This window comes from Nerophis lumbriciformis, linkage group LG28, assembly GCF_033978685.3.
Source record: "Nerophis lumbriciformis linkage group LG28, RoL_Nlum_v2.1, whole genome shotgun sequence".
Lineage (NCBI taxonomy): Eukaryota > Metazoa > Chordata > Actinopteri > Syngnathiformes > Syngnathidae > Nerophis > Nerophis lumbriciformis.
In genome coordinates, this window is record NC_084575.2 from 9,208,939 (window position 1) to 9,230,982 (window position 22,044).

The 22,044-nt window shown below is 41.6% G+C and overlaps 1 protein-coding gene across 2 annotated transcripts in view; it reads right to left on the bottom strand.

Annotated features, from left to right (window-relative positions):
• espl1 (extra spindle pole bodies like 1, separase) overlaps positions 1-18,262 on the bottom strand; it is a 37,264-nt gene extending 19,002 nt beyond the window's left edge. Inside the window, exons 1-18 of one of the 2 annotated variants that reach the window (XM_061923560.1) lie at positions 18,104-18,262; positions 17,888-17,973; positions 14,947-15,243; positions 14,125-14,865; positions 12,990-13,091; positions 12,795-12,906; positions 12,588-12,715; positions 11,698-11,891; positions 11,370-11,612; positions 11,146-11,290; positions 9,974-10,133; positions 8,037-8,176; positions 6,663-6,797; positions 6,466-6,579; positions 6,228-6,399; positions 6,038-6,145; positions 5,772-5,928; positions 4,657-4,766 (exon numbers count right to left, since the gene is read on the bottom strand). In XM_061923560.1, the coding sequence (XP_061779544.1) occupies positions 4,657-4,766; positions 5,772-5,928; positions 6,038-6,145; positions 6,228-6,399; positions 6,466-6,579; positions 6,663-6,797; positions 8,037-8,176; positions 9,974-10,133; positions 11,146-11,290; positions 11,370-11,612; positions 11,698-11,891; positions 12,588-12,715; positions 12,795-12,906; positions 12,990-13,091; positions 14,125-14,865; positions 14,947-15,243; positions 17,888-17,968 (3,139 nt within the window). In that variant the 5' untranslated portion in view covers positions 17,969-17,973; positions 18,104-18,262. Of the gene's footprint in view, positions 1-4,656; positions 4,767-5,771; positions 5,929-6,022; positions 6,146-6,227; positions 6,400-6,465; positions 6,580-6,662; positions 6,798-8,036; positions 8,177-9,973; positions 10,134-11,145; positions 11,291-11,369; positions 11,613-11,697; positions 11,892-12,587; positions 12,716-12,794; positions 12,907-12,989; positions 13,092-14,124; positions 14,866-14,946; positions 15,244-17,887; positions 17,974-18,103 lie in introns of both variants that reach the window. The other variant, XM_061923558.1, reaches the window with a different exon arrangement.
• Between the last annotated feature and the right edge of the window lie 3,782 nt (positions 18,263-22,044).

A 22,044-nucleotide genomic window follows, 5' to 3' on the forward strand; every position in this document is an offset into this window, starting at 1 on the left:
TTATTTATTTTGATAACATTTTTTATCACAATCATAAATCTGACAAAAACACAGGATGGCACTGTAATAATATTAAATACTTAAATTATTTCCTAATATTGGCTCAGATTTAAATATTCATTTTTCCCCCTCAAGCCCTCCTGTATTTATTGAATAAATACGACAAAATATTTTTTGATAATAAAAGATTTTGATCTAACCACTGAGAGCTCTAGCTTGCGGTTAGCATAGAGCAGGGGTGCCCACACTTTTTCTGCAGGCAAGCTACTTTTCAATTGACCAAGTCGAGGGGATCTACCTCATTCATATATATCATTTATATTTATTTATTTATGAAAGAGACGTTTTTGTTAACAAGTTAAATGTGTTTAATGATAATACAAACATGTTTAACACATATAGACTCCTTTCTTTCATGAAGACAAAAATATAAGTTGGTGTATTACCTGATTCTCATGACTTGCATTGATTGGAATCAGACAGTAGTGATGATAACGGCCAAATTTTCATATAGGAGAAAAAAAAGTCCTCCTTTCTGTCCATTAACACATGAAAGTGGTTGCTTTTTGGCATCTTATTTGTCCAGCTTGCATACTCCTTTTTACACACTTTACAAGCAATATATTGACGACAACTCCGTGTCTTGCTAGCTTGTGCTCGCCGGCTATCTAAGACTCTTATTTTGTTAGCGCAGGCAGGATGGAGCAGCGCTTTTATTGTGAAGACAGGAACTGTGCAGTCGGTCTTTAGAGTTTTGACAGCAGGTACGGCGCGAGTCTGTTGAAATAAAAAGTGTTTCTCGCCTTCCTGTCCGTCATTTTTTATTAATGATGATCTCGCAGCAGTCAGCGTCAAGGCCCTCGGTTGGCGTGAATGTCAATCAAGTGAAGAAAGTGACATATTGGTGAAGATTGCTGAGCGCTCATTTTTAGGTCTATTTTTTGGCTGAGACACCCTCCGCGATCGACCGGTAGCTCGCGATCAACGTAATGGGCACCACTGGCATAGAGGATCTTCCTACTACCGTATTTTTCGGACTATAAGTCGCAGTTTTTTTTCATAGTTTGGCTGGCCTCCAGTGCAACTTATATGTTTTTTTCCTTCTTTATTATGCCTTTTCGGCAGGTGCGACTTATACTCCGAAAAATACGATAAGTTAGTGTAGCAAGTTAAGCTATTCCTCATCCTCTAGTGATAACGATCCTTGTAAGAAATGTAGTTTATATGCCATCATGGAGGCGAGGATTGCTGACTTAAAGTGGCTTTGCACTGTGGACAGTTACAAACCCCGTTTTCATGAGTTGGGAAATTGTGTTAGATGTAAATATTAACGGAATACAATGATTTGCAAATCACTTTCAACCCATATTCAGTTGAATATGCTACAAAGACAACATATTTGATGTTCAAACTGATAAACTTTTTTTTTTTTGCAAATAATAATTAACTTTAGAATTTGATGCCAGCAACACGTGACAAAGAAGTTGGGAAAGATGGCAATAAATACTGATAAAGTTGAGGAATGCTCATCAAACACTTATTTGGAACATCCCACAGGTGTGCAGGCTAATTGGGAACAGGTGGGTGCCATGATTGGGTATAAAAACAGCTTCCCAAAAAATGCTCAGTCTTTCACAAGAAAGGATGGGGCGAGGTACACCCCTTTGTCCACAACTGCGTGAGCAAATAGTCAAACAGTTTAAGAACAACGTTTCTCAAAGTGCAATTGCAAGAAATTTAGGGATTTCAACATCTACAGTCCATAATATCAAAAGGTTCAGAGAATCTGGAGAAATCACTCCACGTAAGCGGCATGGTCGGGAACCAACATTGAATGACCGTGACCTTCGATCCCTCAGACGGCACTGTATCAAAAACCGACATCTCTAAAGGATATCACCACATGGGCTCAGGAACACTTCAGAAAACCACTGTCACTAAATACAGTTGGGCGCTACATCTGTAAGTGCAAGTTAAAGCTCTACTATGCAAAGCCAAAGCCATTTATCAACAACATCCAGAAACGCCGCCGGCTTCTCTGGGCCCGAGATCATCAAAGATGGACTGATGCAAAGTGGAAAAGTGTTCTGAGGAGTCCACATTTCAAATTGTTTTTGGAAATATTCAACATCGTGTCATCCAGGCCAAAGGGGAAGCGAACCATCCAGACTGTTATCGACGCAAAGTTCGAAAGCCAGCATCTGTGATGGTATGGGGGTGCATTAGTGCCCAAGGCATGGGTAACTTACACATCTGTGAAGGCACCATTAATGCTGAAAGGTACATACAGGTTTTGGAACAACATATGCTGCGCCATCTAAGCGCCGTCTTTTTCATGGACGCCCCTGCTTATTTCAGCAAGACAATGCCAAGCCACATTCAGCACGTGTTACAACAGCGTGGCTTCGTAAAAAAAGAGTGCGGGTACTTTCCTGGACCGCCTGCAGTCCAGACCTGTCTCCCATCGAAAATGTGTGGCGCATTATGAAGCGTAAAATACAACAGCGGAGACCCCGGACTGTTGAACGACTGAAGCTCTACATAAAACAAGAATGGGAAAGAATTCCACTTTCAAATCTTCAACAATTAGTTTCCTCAATTCCCAATCTTTTATTGAGTGTTGTTAAAACTACTTTGGCACGTGTTTCAGCCATGAAATTCTAAGTTAATTATTATTTGCAAAAAAAAAAAAAAAAAAAAGGTTTATGAGTTTGAACATCAAATATCTTGTCTTTGTAGTCCATTCAATTGAATATGGGTTAAAAAGGATTTGCAAATCATTGTATTCCGTTTATATTTACATCTAACACAATTCCCCAACTCATATGGAAACGGGGTTTGTACATTAACTGCTTGCGAGAACACCACATTGCGTGGGGGATGCTTGTCTTTTGCTTGTAGCTGTCAAATTTGCAGGACAAAGCTGTTTATCAAATGTATACACCAAATGTGTACAATTTATATAATATATTCTACAAAACCCAAAACCACCAAAGCTGGCACGTTGTGTAAATCGTAAATAAAAACAGAATACAATTATTTGCAAATCCTTTTCAACCTGTATTCAATTGAATACATTGCAAAGACAAGATACCTAACGTTCAAAATGGAAAACTTATTTTTTGCAAATATTAGCTAATTTGGAATTTGATGCCTGCAACATGTTTCAAAAAAGCTGGCACAAGTGGCAAAAAAGACTGAGAAAGTTGAGGAATGCTCATCAAACACTTATTTTGAATATCCCACAGGTGAACAGGCTAATTGGGAATAGGTGGGTGCCATGATTGGGTATAAAAGTACATTCCATGAAATGCTCAGTCATTCACAAACAAGGATGGGGCGAGGGTCACCACTTTGTCAACAAATGCGTGAGCAAATTGTCGAACAGTTTAAGAACAACATTTCTCATCTAGCTATTGCAAGGAATTTAGAGATTTCACCATCTACGGTCATTAATATCATCAAAAGGTTCAGAAAATCTGGAGAAATCACTGCACGTAACATTGAATGCCTGTGACCTTCAATCTCTCAGGCGTCTGCATCAAAAACCAACATCAGTGTGTAAAGGATATCACCACATGGGCTCAGGAGCACTTCAGAAAACCACTGTCAGTAACTACAGTTCTGTAAGTACACTTACATCTGTAAGTGCAAGTTAAAACTCTACTATGCAAAGCCAAAACCATTTATCAACAACACCCAGAAACGCCGCCTGCTTCGCTGGGCCCGAGCTCATCGAAGATGGACTGATGCAAAGTGGAAAAGTGTTTTGTGGTCTGACAAGTCCACAATTCAAATTGTTTTTGGAAACTGTGGACATCGTGTCCTACGGCACAAAGAGGAAAAGAGCCATCCGGATTGTTCTAGGAGCAAAGTACGAAAGCCAGCATCTGTGATGGTATGGGGGTGTATTAGTGCCCAAGGCATGGGTAACTTACACATCTGTGAAGGCACCATTAATCCTGAAAGGTACATACAGGTTTTGGTGCAACATATGTTGCTATCCAAGCAACGTTATCATGGACACCCCTGCTTATTTCAGCAAGACAACGCCAAGCCACGTGTTACAAAAGCGAAGCTTCACAGTAAATGAGTGCGGGTACTAATCTGGCCTGCCTGTAGTCTAGACCTGTCTCCCATTGAAAATGTGTGATGCAATATGAAGCCTAAAATATGACAACGGAGACCCCCGGACTGTTGAACAACTTAAGCTGTACATCAAGAAAGAATGGGAAAGAATTCCACCAGAAAAGCTGCAAAAATTGGTCTCCTCAGTTTCCAAACGTTTACTGAGTGTTGTTAAAAGGAAAGGCCATGTAACGCAATGGTAAAAATGCCCCTCTGCCAAATTTTTTGCAATGTGTTGCTGCCAATAAATTCTGAGTTAATGATTATTTGCAAAAAAAAATTACGTTTCTCAGTTCAAACATTAAATATCTTGTCTTTGCAGTCTATTCAATTGGATATAAGTTGAAAAGGATTTGCAAATCATTGTATTCGTTTTTTATTTACGAATTACACAACGTGCCAACTTCACTGGATTTGGGTTTTGTATATCGCACAATCCAATTAGAGACTTAATTTTAAAAAAAGGAACATTTTAGATGTCTTAATGTAGCAACCTCAACTGATCTGTGACTGTTGTTTTAGCCTTACCTGTACAATGTTCCAAAAGATTCCTGACTTTGTCTAGATCAAATCCAGTTTCTTCTCGCTCTCCCTGCATTAATTCCAACTCAGCTTTAATCACCCACAGCTCGGCACAACTAAAATAGAAAAACATAAGTATGAATAGCAAAATAGAAATGTAAAATGCATGTGGATTCTGGAAACTTAAACGTTTCAGAAAAATATCCTGTGATTTAGCAAGGACACACAGTTGTAAATGTATGAGGACATCAGCGAGAGAACGGGGTTAGTTGGCATATTTATCTTGCCGCCATAGAGCGCCGTCTCCGAAATTTATATGGGAATTTACAGAATTTGGCTTACCTACATAGTCTTCTCTTGTGTAAAACAGTTGAACTTAAGGAGAGAAGACTGTATTTTTTAATGTCAAACTGTAAATATTCAGCTCATGAGTATTGGTCTTTGACGCTTTTACACAATGTGTTTATTATAACAATTGTTAACCTTAAAAAGTTGCAGCTGAGACTACAAATGCAGCGCACCAACATTGTAGTCTGACAGTGGCGAGAATGATTAACGGGTTCTTGGGTCTCAATATAAAAGCGTATTGGGTGTCAAGAAAAGCGCGATACAAATCTAATCCATTTTTATAACCAGAACACCACTGGTTAGCTTATATTATCATTAGTGGCTTTAAAGAAAAGTTGCAATGACTAAACATTGGATTGGCTTACATTTTTTGTGTCCGTTAACGAGCGCATGCCCGTGTCGCATATCCACACATAGGAGAAATCTTCACTTACGAAAGGATTTTAAAAAAAATACGGATGCAATGGCGTCATGCAGAATTTTAACAGGTGAGCGAGACCATAAATCACTCCAAACACTGCCCTTGTGCCATGGCAATGTTCTTTTTCTCCGTGCATTTGTGTAACCTGAAGGTCACAATGTATTTTTCATACACCTCTTTGTCACAATTAGTTGTAAGATGTGTTAAGTTTTAATTTAATCAGGGAATGTCTGGTGAAAGATGTTTTGACGATAAGCAATTCAGACTACAGAAGGAAGTGTGACATGAACTTGTGTTTTTAGGATGGTGCTTTTTAAAAACTTTGGTCAGAGTATTTAGCGCAAGTACTTACTGGCTGAGCGCTTGTAACTTGGTGGCCAGTTTCAAGGCTTCTTGACACTGGAGTCTGGCATCATTGACGGCACCACAGTTGGTTCTCATCACAATCATTTTCATGGAGCAGTTCAAAAGTTCCGACAGCAGTCGCCATTTAAATTCAATGTTATGTCCTGCCGATAAAAGGGGGGGGGGGGGGGGCACAATCATTAGAAATGTTTGTATTTTTTGGTAGTCCCATTGTCCATAGTCCCATTCCCAACATACTTTTGCCACGCACACCTGAGACATTTATAGTCGTTCCATACAAGTCTTTCCCCACTAAAGTGAGCAGCAGTCTGTTGAGAAGCTTGAGGCTTTCATGTAAAGCAAAATCCGGGCTTTTTAAACCTGAAGTAGAAAAACAAAGACCCCAAATTCGATAAAGCTGTCATTTTTAATAAAAAAACAAAAAACAATAGTTACAACACACCTAGCTGTGTGATGCAGCTCCGTTGGCTTTGTGGCAGTGAAGTTGTGTCCAAACTGAGGTAGGAGCTGCAGATCTGAAGTGCTTGAGCTCGCAGCAAATACCAACTCTTACTACACCGCTGCTCATTGGTCTCTTTAAGCACCTCACACAGATACTCTACACCACGATCCACCTGGAAATGTGATTTAAAAATATACATCACATTCATGCAAGTACAGCCAAGATGTCTGTGACTTACCTGTCCAGTACTGTAACAATACTGAGCTTTCAGTAAAATCAGCATCAGGGAGAGAGTGGAAAGATCTTCAGTTGTTTCATCAGAAGTATTTTTCTCTGCTTGTTCAATCTGGCCCTGAAAAACATAATTTAAGTAATATCATAAATGACAATGTATGACTTTTTATTTAATCAAAGGATGGAAAAAATGTGCATTACCAAAGCCAGTTCAGTGGAACCCAATTCCAAGAGGAGGCTGGCTGACTGACACAGGGAGCGTGAAACTCCCTGGGTGTTGGCAAGTTGGCGATAAAGCTTGATGGCAAGTTGATAGGCCTCCAAAGACTTTAGAGGCTATAAATGCAGAATTTTATCAAGACACATTAAAACATGCAGTGGTTTGAACATGACAAACACTAGACAGGAGAGGGTCATAATAAATCCATTCAGGAATGACACTTATGGCACAGAGGTGGGACCAGACCAGCTCTGCTTATTCTCACTCCTTTTGGACAGTTGATCACTTGAGCAAAAATGTGTGCTTGTTAAAGGGGAACTGCACATTTTTGGGGGAATTTTGCCTATTGCTCACAATCATTATGAGAAACAAGAACACATATTTTTCTTTTTAGGATTTTAAAGATGATAAAAGCTGAATATATGCAGGATTAACTACTGCTTTTAGAAGTCAGCACAAAGGAAGGGTGAGACATTGGAGCAGCAGGAACCTGAGAAAGGGAGTGACTCAAAAGCTACAAAATGTGAACTTGAAGCCATGCTATTTCAACATAAATGGAGTGCTTACCCAGCTGGACCAAACACACAACTGTCCATCAAGTGGGTCACACTTTAATATTGATCGTGATACACGCAGCACATCACCATACAACGACAGTACATACATTTGTCTGCTTGTCTTTCATAATGATTGTGAACGACAGGCAAAATTAAAAAAAAAGTGCAGTTCCCCTTTAAGTTTTAACATGTTCTAAATAAAATTCACTGTTTTTTTTTTAAATGTGACCAAATACTGTATGTGGAATGGAATTTTGATACATCGTATCGTAAAGCATTTGAGGGGCAAAATGGACTGCATCATTTAGTTGCAACCTGCAGAAACACTTTTTATTCAGTCTCAGCTAGTTTGTGGTGGGTTGGAACACTAAATCCTTCAATTATAAATACGATAACAGTACAATCGATGTAGTATAGCAAAAATTATATTAACATGCATTTTGATGATAGTAATAAACGCTCCATCGTTGGCCCACTTTATATCATTTGTATGGCACAACCACAGTCGGTAGTTGTTACGACCATTTGAAACATAACGTGTGTTGTAACGAGTTCTTGAGCCAGTCTAGTGTTCACCGACCAAAATTACTTTTTAAATTAACTCAAGAGAGCGCATCCTTAACCACGAAATATTGTAAACCAAGGAACACTCTTATACAATGTTAGGAATATCAGTTTCTCTATCCAGTAACCGATAACTTTCATCAACTATATTCAACCTATACAGGTGGTAATTATAATAAGGTGTTGGAAGAAAGTTTAGTTAGAGAAGAGAGATGAAAAACTTGACATTCTTACCTTTCCCATGAGTCTGAAGAGCGATGCAGTGAGCTCAATAGAAATGCAGGTCTGCTTTGGGTTCTTCACAGAGGGCAGAACCGGAGTGTGCAGAAAGGCAGCCCACTCACTGAGTGCTTTTTCCAAAGGTTGGCACAATACTGTTAGCAAATAATCAAAAAGTGTGGTAAAAATAAATATATAAACAAGAAATAAATAATGTATATACACTGTATTATCTATGTATGTTTAGGTTACCCTAATTACGACTAATCATTTCCATCCATTTTCTACCACATGTCCCTTTCGGGGTCGCGAAGGGTGCTGGAGCCTATCTCAGCTGCATTCGGGCGAAAGGTGGGGTACACCCTGGACAAGTCGACTAGTGATATGGAAAATGCACATATCTATAAATAGTATACAGTGTATGTATATTAGAGGTGGAACCATTAAAAAAATGGTTCATGGTCACGGTTTTCGGTTCAGTGTACATCTTTATTTTAACACCCCACAATACCATGTATCCTAAAAATCCAGCAATACCATTTTCCTAGATTTATCAATTGCATCATGTACAGTTACAGTGCTGCAACATTTGGTGTTTACAACCCAGTAGAGCTCATTCCACACACTTTTGTCTAAGATCGATACTTTGCAACAATGGTCTTCATTATTATTTGGGGTAAAGTTCTGTTCTACAGAGACACTGACTTTTAAAAACATTTTTTTAACTTCACTAGCATAGACAGACATTTTTTAAGAACCGGTGTGGAGAAAACCTGCAGTTATAGCTATAATCATTTATTTCTGATTTATAGTTGTATTTTCCAACAGTTTGAGAGTCACTCAATGTGTCGTGACTGGTGATTGGATGAGCGTGAGAAAGACAGAAGGGAAAGTATGCACTTTAAGTGACATCGTTGTAGTTGATTAGGCATGTTTTTCGTTTTATTAAAATGATTGTTGTTTAAACAACACCTCGTCGTACTTTCGACATTTAGGCAAAAGCTAGAACATTTTAAATACACATTTATAATGCTTCGATACAGCAGACTTTTACAATGACATAGACACATCCTTTATTTGGCTGATTCAGCCCGCAATGGTTTTTTTTTTTAACACGAATGCCTCCACAACTCCTGCTTCTCTTTCACCTCACATATGATGTGTGTGATCCGAACTACACACACACACACACACACACACACACACACACACACACACACACACACACACACACACACACACACACACACACACACACACACACACACACACACACACACACACACACACACACACACACACACACACACACACACACACACACACACACACACACACACACACACACACACACACACACACACACACACACACACACACACACACACACACACACACACAAGCTTCAAACGGAGTAGTAAAAAAACATAATCCGAACGACAAACCCTCCAAACCGTGTCAGGTCAACCATCCATCCATCCATTTTCTACCGCTTATTCCCTTTGGGGTCGCTGGAGCCTATCTCAGCTACAATCGGGCGGAAGGCGGGGTACACCCTGGACAAGTCGCCACCTCATCGCAGGGCCAACACAGATAGACAGACAACATTCACACTCACATCCACACACTAGGGCCAATTTAGTGTTGCCAATCAACTTATCCCCAGGTGCATGTCTTTGGAAGTGGGAGGAAGCCGGAGTACCCGGAGGGAACCCACGCAGTCACGGGGAGAACATGCAAACTCCACACAGAAAGATCCCGAGCCCGGGATTGAACCCAAGACTACTCAAGACCTTCGTATTGTGAGGCAGATGCACTAACCCCTCTGCCACCGTGAAGCCCGTCAGGTCAACCAAATGGTTCAAATTCCTTTCATAAACTGCTGATTCATAATAATAAAATACATATGAATTGAAATTCACAGGATTATATATTTAGAAAAATATGCATACTGTTGTGTGCAGCCAAGCTGAAATGCAGGTCATCATACAGCGAGATGTTGTCCTTATTCTTCTGCTTGTCTTCATAATCTAAATCGTTGGTCCCACCAGGATTTTGTTCACATGGAGACTGCCGACGCAACTCCTGAAGCTTCATATCCCTCTCAGTGGCCTAGTAAGACAAGACACAGATCAAACACCACAGAGAGCATACTGTATGTGTGGCTACTAAGAATTGCTATGATGCATTAGCAAACCAGTTCATTTTGGACTGCATTTCAGATCTCAATTACTTCTTGTGTTGAGGGATCTATGATACATTTAGTTTTGAGTCGATACAGATAACTACCTAGTTCTCAAGACCAATGCCTTTTTTTATATTTATACATTTTTTAAATGTAGATTTGACTCTAGCTTGTAAACATTTGGAGGTAAGAAAGACTCAAACAATAGTGAATTTGACAATATGTACCTGTACATTTGTCCTAACCAAAGATTACATCACTGTTATGGTAGAGTCAACATGACATCCATAAATCTGTGAGGTTTATGTCCTAATTTCCATCTGGTAATGTATGCAGGAGTGAGGCGATTATGTCGTATTTTGAAAGCAAACAGCGGCAGCTTAGAGGTAGAAACTGTGGGTTCGGGTGTTATTCTAGCCGACAGAGTCCAGTGTCTTCTGCATCTCTGATATCGCAGCGGTCAAGTTTATCTCCGGGTCAGCTGCTTTGTTGCATCTCTGGGCAGCTATTAGTAGCATCGGGCTGCTGGGGGAAGCAATCCAGTTTGTTCTGGTGCTTTTCAGTCACGTCTTGGCGTTCATGATTGATAGTTTAGCCTGCTCAGGCATACACACATTGGCTGTGGAACTCAAATGAATGAGAGCGGCATTTGGTACGGGCAGTATGCCTTCCTCAGAAAGAGTAAAGACACGATGTTTGCTTACACTGTGAAGTTCTATGAGTTTGGGGCAGTTTGGAACCTCCTACAAGGTAGGAGCGCTTGATTTTTTCCCCCCCAAACAGAATGGGTAGTCTTGTCTCATTGGAGCATTTTTAAAATCAGTTACCATAGCTTTTTTTTATTTGCACCGGATTATCAGTGTCAAGTCACAATTCCTAATAATGGCCTGATAATTATTGTTCAACCCTTATTGTGTTATCAACAAAGTTGTCACTCACCTTCTGAAGATTATTTTCGAGTGTACAAATGTAGAGCCAAAGCAAAGCGTGAGCTTTGGAGTCTTTCAGCTGGTCGGCATTTTCAGGAGTCTCTGGTTCCTCTTCCAAGAGGCGTAAAGCTTCATGGGTAAAATCAACGGGAGTACTAGAAAGTACAGAGAAGAAAAATAAATTATAAAAAATATAATGAAAGGGCCACCCCAAAACTACAGTATAACTCTTACCAATCAGTCTGTTCACTGAAATCCTGAAAACAAACGACCTGGGCCATTTCGCAGAGGTAGACGGCACGCAGATAGGTGTGGGAACTCTCCTCATGACAGATATCAAGCAAATCGCAAAGCGTGTTGTACTGCTCGTGAAAGGTGTCGCCTTGCTCCTCTTTATAGGCACGTAGCTCCTCATCCAAAAGACACAGCATTACTTCTTCCTCCAGAGTGCCAGAACCAAAACCATCACGTATTGTCCTGTGAGGATATAACCAACGAGCTCTAGTTTAGATCAAATCGAACCTATTTAGGTAGGGCATTTTTTTTAAAATCTTGCGCACACCTGAGTCGTATGTCCTCCTCAGAATTATATGATGCATCCATCTTTGCTTTCACCCACAAAGAGATTGGTTCTGCCATATACAATTTGAATTTGTCCCCCAGGGCCTTCAGCCACAGGATCACCCAGTCTAGCGCGCGCTCCAAGTGTCCTGCTTTTCGAGACGCCTGCACGGCTAGCGAGAAGAGTTGGTTCAACTGGGAAACGTGGAAATTAAGAATTACTCCACAGCATCCATCCATCTTCTTCCGCTTATCCAAGGTCGGGTCGCGGGGGCAGCAGCCTAAGCAGGGAAGCCCAGACTTCCCTCTCCCCAGCCACTTCGTCCAGCTCCTCCCGGGGGATCCCGAGGCGTTCCCAGGCCAGCCGGGAGACATAGTCTTCCCAACGTGTCCTGGGTCTTCCTCGTGGCCTCCTACCGGTCGGACGTGCCCTAAACAACTCCCTAGGGAGGCGCTCGGGTGGCATCCTGACTAGATGCCCGAACCACCTCATCTGGCTCCTCTCGATGTGGAGGAGCAGCGGCTTTACTTTGAGCTCCCCCCGGATGACAGAGCTTCTCACCCTATCTCTAAGGGAGAGCCCCGCCACCCGGCGGAGGAAACTCATTTCGGCCGCTTGTATCCGTGATCTTGTCCTTTCGGTCATAACCCAAAGCTCATGACCATAGGTGAGGATGGGAACGTAGATCGACCGGTAAATTGAGAGCTTTGCCTTCCGGCTCAGCTCCTTCTTCACCACAACGGATCGATACAGCGTCCGCATTACTGAAGACGCCGCACCGATCCGCCTGTCGATCTCACGATCCACTCTTCCCTCACTCGTGAACAAGCAGTGCACTCCACAGCAGTGCACTTCAAATAAAGGTAGTGATGGACTACAAAAGAGCATACCCGATCAACAGGGAGGGAGGCGGGGCAGGTCTTGCCTAGATCCTGACACAGGATCTCAACGAGTGTGAAGGCCTGGTCGTACAGACTCCATTTGTACAACCCACGGGCTAAGTTGCTCACCGCAACTACTGCATGGAGAAGGGGGCAGATAAAATAATCTGTCCATATAACAAGCTTGTCACAATTCACAGTAAAGACCTACTGTACCTCCTTTGACTAATTGAGTTTCGTTTGACAGTGTGTGGAGTTCTGTCATCATGCGTCCAGCTAGGGCTTGGCAACAGAGCATCACTTTGGTCAAAGTATCGCCATCCTCCAGCTTGGAGAAAGACAAACCCAAACAATGAACACACAAAGAAATGTTGCGGAGTTACAGCTTTACGAAAGAAAGAAGCACTTCACCTGTGATTCAACCAAGCTATTATTGGCAAACTGAAAGCCTTGGTAAAAACTAAAACAAAGGGTCTCATGCAGTCTGCTGCAACCACTTTGGATTGTCGTGCTCTGAAAATCAAGAAAACACATTTTTCATTCTTCCATAAAGCAGTACATCAAGACTATAAACCTTTGGGAAATTAAAATGTTACAATATGTTAAGAACACACTTGGAAATGAATGTTTCCCTGGTTGCCAGCTATTTAGACAATAGTGGCGTGGCGGCGGTACACAATATCAACTGATTAGCCATGTCGGTTGTTTAATGTCCTTTTTTGATGGTCGTTGTGGGAGACAAAATGAGGAAAAACATGAAAAGAAAAACAAATGTGCTTTGGAAATTAGGAATGGGAATATTACAACTCACAATTCAACTCAGAATTGATACTAACAATATATTGTTTGGTATAATAAAACCTTTTAAAAACAGATTACAAAAGATCTTCTAGGCTGCTGACGTACACATGCAGCGAATAAGCGCAAAGATGGCCTAAACACTTTTCTAAAAATACATTGTTTTTTTATCGATTTAGAATCAAAATAATAATTGCAATAAGGATGTGAATCCATTTTTATGAGCATCTCACTTAGAAATACAAATAAACTTTCTTCTGTCAATTATTTGAGTTTTGGTGTATAGTAGCACCGACAGTTTGACGAGAGCAATACACACAGCATGCAAGTTCTATTAAAGCAAAACAATTTGCAAATGTATATCAGTCTGTGCGTAATTAGACGTGTACAAAATCTGTATTACAACTTTTAACACGTGATTTTTGTCTGCTACATTTCTGCCGTGGCAAATCTGTATGAGAGTGCAGCGATCCAAATTTATATGAAAGATTTGTTTCCAACTTTACTTCTTTAACGGTCTGGACACTAGATTTGTCGGCGGGTGGTATGTATGGTAAGGCTGCAATGATAAAAAAAAGGATTTGATTTATATTCCGTTGCTTCGATTAATCGTTTAATGAGTGTAACCAAAATTTTTTTTTGTAAAATCGGGACAACATGAAGTGCCCGTAACTTCAAAAAGATATTAAATGCTTGCTGAAATGCGACAGGGAAATGATGGCGAACAAAGAGTTTTGTCAGCGCTAACCTTTTGACGGATCCTTATAATGTGGTTTTGGTGCTCCTTGAGAAAAGAAAAGCAGCTCAGCAGCACAGGTCCACTTAATCCCTTTGTGTGGCTACTTTTCAAAGCCCACATCACCAGTCCACATCCTTCCAGGACACAGTGAGCTTCCCGGTCATCGACATCCTGGGGAAGAGTCCTCAGAGTCATGGCACACTTTTTCAAAACCTGTTCAATTTTCTCTGGAGCGGTCACCGTAGAGATTAGTATTGCCCATTTTCCGAGCTCCAGAGCTGCGGCCTGACTTGTTCCAACATTTCTGATCTTGCCCCTAATTACGTTCAGAAATGCAGAGGCTGGACTGTAATGCCCAGCTTGACATAGCATCTTAATTATAACGAGCACCATTTCAAGTAGAGTATAAACCCTTGATGTAATAATGTAATGCTTAGATTCATCATCCAGGCAGTCTTGACCACATGGCCAACATCTAGGTAAAAATGTGTGCATTTCTTGAACAAGAAACAAAGCGACGTCTTCACTTGTTGCGTCACAGCTTCTTGAAAATTCACTGATAGCATTTTCTGCATACGCAGGAGCTTTGGAGATGGAAGGATTGTCACTCTTTGTTTCCGACAACAGAAGGAAGCGCAGGGCTTGAAACTGGTAGCGGAGTTTGTCTCTGGGATTGAGGATGGCAGCATCAGCAAGTCCATTCCAGAGGGTTGTGAAGCAGCTCAGCACAATAACATAATAGTTGTCATCCTAAGGACAAAGCAGGATGAAGACTGTTAAAAATGGTGAGGGAATAAATGTAGTGAAAATAGAAAAAAACGTGGGACAAACCTGTTGTGTTGAGGCAAGCCTAGCATAAAGCAATGCTGCAACATGGCTACTGAGACTGTGGACTTGCAGCGGTCTTAGGTTCTTGACAATGTGGAAAAGGATCTTTTCCATGTATAACGGACTGGTTTGGGTAACAGTGAAGATATCAAAGCCATGAAGGGCTAGCTCCACAAGTTTTACCAGCTGGCTAATGTGATCAGGGTCCAGGGATCCAACACTAAGTTGATGGTTGCAGGCTCGGATGACCCGGTCACAATTCGTGCGGCCTTGAAGCCATTGTCGACTCTTAACGCGAGTCTGCAAAGTGTAAAACAAGTTGAGTTTGATCTTAACTTTAGAAGCGTTTAAAAATGATGCCATAAAATGACCATGTAGAAGAAAGGAAAACATTTTACATTTAGGTCTATGGCATGGGTGTCAAACTCTGGCCCGCCGTGTAATTTCACTTGGCCCTTGAGGCGATATCAAATTAAGACTAGAGCTGGCCCACCGATTATATACAGCGGCGGCTAATTCTCATACTTGCCAACCCTCCCGAGAGACTCCCAAATTTCAGTGCCCCTCCCGAAAATCGGCACGTCCGCTTTTCATCTAGTCCAACGAGTGCTGGCCCAGTCACATAATATGTGCGGCTTCTGCACGCACACACAAGTGAATGCAACGCATACTTGATCAACAGCGATACAGGTTACACTGAGGGTGGCCGTATAAACAACTTTAACACTGTTAGAAATATACGCCACACTGTGAACCCACACCAAACAAGAATGACAAACACATTTCGGGAGAACAAATACCCAGAACCCTTTGCAGCACTAACTCTTCCGGGACGCTACAAGGTGTGTGTATACGGCCACCTTCAGTGTAACCTGTATCGCTGTTGATCAAGTATGCTTGCATTCACGTGGGTGTGCGTACAGAAGCCACACATATCTTGACTGGGCCGGCACGTTGTTAGAATAGATGAAAAGCGGACGTGACGACAGCTCGTAGAGGACGTTAAAGGCAGTGCCGGGTGGACTACGAGATATAATGACTGATGAACACTTTCGTTCGATAATGAAGGTTGCCTCAGCTCAAAGCCTGAGCCCAGACATTAATGAACTAGCATCCAAGACAAGATGCCAGGTATCTGGCTTGGGCACATCAGATTAGATCAGTGTGTTGCAAACTGATCAGTTTAAAGTCCTGAATGGTTGGTTTATTCATTGTTATTTTATTTTCAAATGTATTAGCCTGTGGAAAAAGTTAATGTTGATATTTACCTCAGAAGGCTGCAAATAGAAAAGAGGCATTCAATGTTTAACTCAACGCCAAGAAAACGGAAATGCTGATTATCGGTCCTGCTAAACACCGACATTTATTTAATAATACCACCTTAACATTTGACAACCAAACAATTACACAAGGCGACTCAGTAAAGAATCTGGGTATTATCTTCGACCCAACTCTCTCGTTTGAATCACACATTAAGAGTGTTACTAAAACGGCCTTCTTTCATCTCCGTAATATCGCTAAAATTCGTTCTATTTTATCCACTAGCGACGCTGAGATCATTATTCATGCGTTCGTTACGTCTCGTCTCGACTACTGTAACGTATTATTTTCGGGTCTCCCTATGTCTAGCATTAAAAAATTACAGTTGGTACAAAATGCGGCTGCTAGACTTTTGACAAGAACAAGAAAGTTTGATCATATTACGCCTATACTGGCTCACCTGCACTGGCTTCCTGTGCACTTAAGAAGTGACTTTAAGGTTTTACTACTTACGTATAAAATACTACACGGTCTAGCTCCGTCCTATCTTGTCGATTGCATTGTACCATATGTCCCGGCAAGAAATCTGCGTTCAAAGAACTCCGGCTTATTAGTGATTCCCAGAGCCCAAAAAAAGTCTGCGGGCTATAGAGCATTTTCTATTCGGGCTCCAGTACTATGGAATGCCCTCCCGGTAACAATTAGAGATGCTACCTCAGTAGAAGCATTTAAGTCCCATCTTAAAACTCATTTGTATACTCTAGCCTTTAAATAGCCCCCCTGTTAGACCAGTTGATCTGCCGTTTCTTTTCTTTTCTCCTCTGCTCCCCTTTTCCTTGAGGGGGGGGGGGCACAGGTCCGGTGGCCATGGATGAAGTGCTGGCTGTCCAGAGTCGGGACCCGGGGTGGACCGCTCGCCTGTGCATCGGCTGGGAACATCTCTACGCTGCTGACCCGTCTCCGCTCGGGATGGTGTCCTGCTGGCCCCACTATGGACTGGACTCTTACTATTATGTTGGATCCACTATGGACTGGACTCTCACAATATTATGTCAGACCCACTCGACATCCATTGCTTTCGGTCTCCCCTAGAGGGGGGGGGTTACCCACATATGCGGTCCTCTCCAAGGTTTCTCATAGTCATTCACATCGACGTCCCACTGGGGTGAGTTTTTCCTTGCCCGTATGTGGGCTTTGTACCGAGGATGTCGTTGTGGCTTGTGCAGCCCTTTGAGACACTTGTGATTTAGGGCTATATAAATAAAGATTGATTGATTGATTGAAATTGTATTTGATATGCCATTGATATTTTTGAATTATTATTATTATTTGAAACTCGATTTTGCATGTCACTATTAAGTTATATAAGCCTTGCTTGTTCAATATTCAATCCAAAACTTGTTTGGGTCCCTATTAAAAGTTAATTAATTAACAAATTAATTAATTTGTTCAACGTTGGCCCGCGGCTTTGTTCAGTTTTAAATTTTGGCCCACTCTGTATTTGAGTTTGACACCCCTGGTCTATGGTGATATACAGTGCTTATAAACAACCAAATAAAATGCAGTCAGACAGCTATTTGTAGTGAAAGAAATTATCATCAACGTCAGTTGACTCTTCTTAACGTGAAACATTTATAATAAAATACAATTTGATCTGCCAGTTTAGTTTTTTATAAATGCAAACCTCTAGTTCTTGGAATAATAGCTGTGTCTCGTTTGTTGAAGCTGTCCGCTTGATGTACTCGTCGACCTTCAAACACCCCATGATGTCTGTACACAGAAGTAAAAACACTTTAGTCGCTTTTTTAAAAATGAAGTTGTGAAAAGTTAGCTGGTTTAGCTAAGGACAAGAAACCACAGCAGCACGACGCTAACGTTCTGACAGTCAACCGCGACTTACTTCAAAGTCGGTGTCCGGAGTCTGCCAGCACTTATACTTACGTTAGATAACAATATCTTTCATTTCGTTGTACATTGTGGACAACAATGAAATACGAAAACTAAGTAGCAAGGACGAGGTTCAAACAGACGGAAAAAAATGGGTGAAACCAAGCAAGCCCCCCTCGCGCACTATTTTTGAACTATTTGTCAACCAATCATGTTGTACATCCGGTTTTCCCGGAAACGCGGTGCATCATTGGTAATGTATTTTTCTCAACAGTTTTACAAATATTTATGAAATTGAATGAACTTAAAGCCATATGTAGTGATTTATTTTGTTGTCATTTGTGGAGTACTTTTTTGTACATTTAATAATAGGTCAACAACATCAAATATACTGTTACGGTTACAGTGTGCATTTTTTAATTAAATGAAATGGCTTTTGCGAGGAATAACCAGAGTTGACTGAAAGTCTTAGGAAACTCACAAATTACTACTTTTTGTAGTACAATTGTCTTTGTGAGAGTCCAGTCCCTACAGCATAGGGTCACAGTTGTCACAGCTCGGGCGCACGTCAGTGTGCATTCATGTGTGCGCGGCGCTGAGAGCACTTCCAGGAGCGCACCAGGCGTGTGTCAGTCCGGCGGCAGCAAGCGGCTGCAATCAATCACCAGCAATCAGCGCACCTGTGGCGAATCAGAAGACCTGCCTTCATAAGCCTGCACAACCTGCTATCCAATGCCAGAACGTAGCGACCTGTCCTGTACAGTAAGCCGAACCTAGCAAGCTCTATGCAAGTCTTTCTCTCTGTGTTTTCTCACCCGTTGTGCTCAGTTGTCTCATCTCTTCCTTGTCGCCCCTTCCAGCAGCGTAGCTCCGTTTCCACGTTACGAGCTCTGTGTCTCGTCTTCCCGCGTTTCCTTTGCTTCCCTAGCTGCCTCTTGGATCTCGACCTCCCGCCTGGACACGGACATCTGACGCCTCGCTATCGCCCCGACTCATACTTGCCAACCCTCCCGAATTTTCCGGGAGACTCTCGAAATTCAGCGCCTCTCCCGAAAACCTCCCGGGACAAATATTCTCCCGAAAATCTCCCGATTTTGGCGGCCACGCCCCCTCCAGCTCCATGCGGACCTGAGTGAGGACAGCCTTTTTTCACGTACGCTTTCCCACGATTTAAACAGCGTGCCTGCCCAATCACGTTATTCCATATGAGGCGTCCGGCATACCATCAATGAGCATGGTGCAGATGGAGAAGATCTTCTCGGCGTCCGTGTTGGCGCACACGTTGCCAAAGCCGATGCTGGTCAGGCTGCTGAGGGTGAAGTAGAGGGCGGCGATGTACGAGCTGCGCACCGACGGGCCGCAGACCGTGTTGTTGACGTAGGGCATCTCCAGGCGTTTGCCCAGCTCATGGAGCCATCCTTGGGGAAGAGACGGGAGAACATGAGGGTGACAAGAACTAAATCATCCAGACTAGGGATAAATTGTATTATGATGTTTATCTGACCTAAAAATAAATATATTTATTAATTTTTTAAAAACAACTAAATACATTTTTACTATATTTTGCTAAAAACATCAAAATTAATTGTATTTTTATTTGTATTTTTTGACTCTTTATTACATCCAGCCATATAATTATACATTAAAATAAACATATTTGAAATAATTAATTTTAAATGATCATAATAATTCATTTAAAATGACCATATTTAATTATTAAAATAATTGCTTGTTTATCAACAACTTTAGCATTTTATTCATTACATTTTGAAGCTCTCAGAAGCCAACTTATGTTATATTCCTTAAGATTTATTTATGCAAGTTTGAAGTATCAATTATGTAAACACAGTTTTGTTTGAATATTTTCAGGATATATATATATATATATATATATATATATATATGAAATACTTGACTTGGTGAATTCTAGCTGTAAATATACTCCTCGCCTCTTAACCACGCCCCCGCCCCACCCCCGACCACGCCCCCACCCCCAAACCCCCACCTCCCGAAATCAGAGGTCTCAAGGTTGGCAAGTATGCCCCGACTACCTGCTTGTCTCTCGGACCTTCGAGCCTGCTTTTCCCCCATTGGAGTTCCGCCTCTCTCGCTCAACACTCATGGTAACACTCAGCAGTTAATTCCCATACATAGTCACACACCATACACTTTTGGATTTAGTCACACGCCATTCTCTAGTTTATTAATATTATTGTTTGTTATTTATATATGGATTGTACATATAATAAAACAGAGAGCTAAATGACATCCCTCCTGTCTGTGCCTACTTCTTCCCCTGTACAAACACAACAGCAGGACATACTTAGCATGTTTGTTCCTTGAGCCAACACACACAAACAAGTTTTCAGATATGCTGCTTCCTGCATGTCATGGAATGACTCGCAAAAGGATCTGAGGTTCAGGCAATTTGAAGGATTAAGAAACTGTTTCTATTGGGCATTGTACCGGTACTTGGTTTTAAATTGTACTGAATCATTTTATATTTTTTGACCTATCACGTGCTTTTATGTTAAAGGAGCCATATGTAAGAATTGCATGTCAAGTCATCATTAAATGGCTCTGACATGTCAAAAGGCATTAATAAATCATGTTCTTTTCGAATACCTCTATAACTGATATCGGTGGTTTAGCCGGAATATGATCATTTCAAAATTAGATTTACAGCCCCGAAATCTTATTGTTTTGATTTCGATATCCCGCCCTCCACAGTTTTAACCAATTAGAAAGTCCATGAGTGTGTTACATCCAGGTTGCCAGTTACGCACCGTCTTCTTCGTCTATCTACTGCCTCTGGTAAAGTTACTAAACATGTCAGACCTTAGTAAATCTTAAAGCCCTCGTTACGATTCTCAACTTATTCATGACAAAGCCAGGAATTTTTTCCACCCAAATTGTGGGGTTGAAGATGAACCCCACCACAACCCCTATAACCCTAACTCTAAACCTAACCCTCAAAGATCACATGTTTATTTAGTGCGGGAAAATACATATTGGTGCTGCATATGTAATACTTTAAACCAGGGGTCCCCAAACTTTTTGACTCGGGGGCCGCATTGAGTTAAAAAAATTTGGCTGGGGGCCGAGCTGTCTGTGTGTGTGTGTGTGTGTGTGTGTGTGTGTGTGTGTGTATACATATATTCCTCACGCACAAATTGACTAAAAGAGTACATGTGTGTGCCCGCTCGCCCAACACTGCGGCACGAGCGCGATGATGTCACGTTATCGATTGGAAAATGCATTTTTAGACAATATCGAGGAGACCCCGAGAGTAACCAGCGGTAGAAAATAGATTAGAAAGAACAAATAAAATAAAAAACTTGAGACTTCCGCAGTTTGGGAACAACAGCAACTCAGCCACAAAGTGGTAGGCCACGTAAACTGACAGAGAGGGGTCAGCGGTTGCTGAAGCGCATAGTGCAAAGAGGTTGCCAACTTTCTGCACAGTCAGTTGCTACACAGCTCCAAACTTCATGTGACCTTCCAATTAGCCCACGTACGGTACGCAGACAGCTTCATGGAGTGGGTTTCCATGGCCGAGCAACTGCATCTAAGGCATACATACTGAAAAAAAATAAAAAATAAAAAATAAAAAAATTATTTCCCCCCCGGGATTAATAAAGTATTTCTGATTCTGATTCTGATTCTGATTAATCACCAAGTCCAATGCATAGCATCGGATGCAGTGGTGTAAAACACGTCGCCGCTGGACTCTAGAGCAGTGGAGGGTCGTTCTCTGGAGTGATGAATCACGCTTTTCCATCTGGCAATCTGATGGACGAGTCTGGGTTTGGAGGTTGCCAGGAGAACGGTACATTTTGGACTGCATTGTGCCGAGTGTGAAATTTGGTGGAGGAGGAATTATGGTGTGGGGTTGTTTTTCAGGATTTGGGCTTGGCCCCTTAGTTCCAGTGAAAGTAACTTCGAATGCTCCAG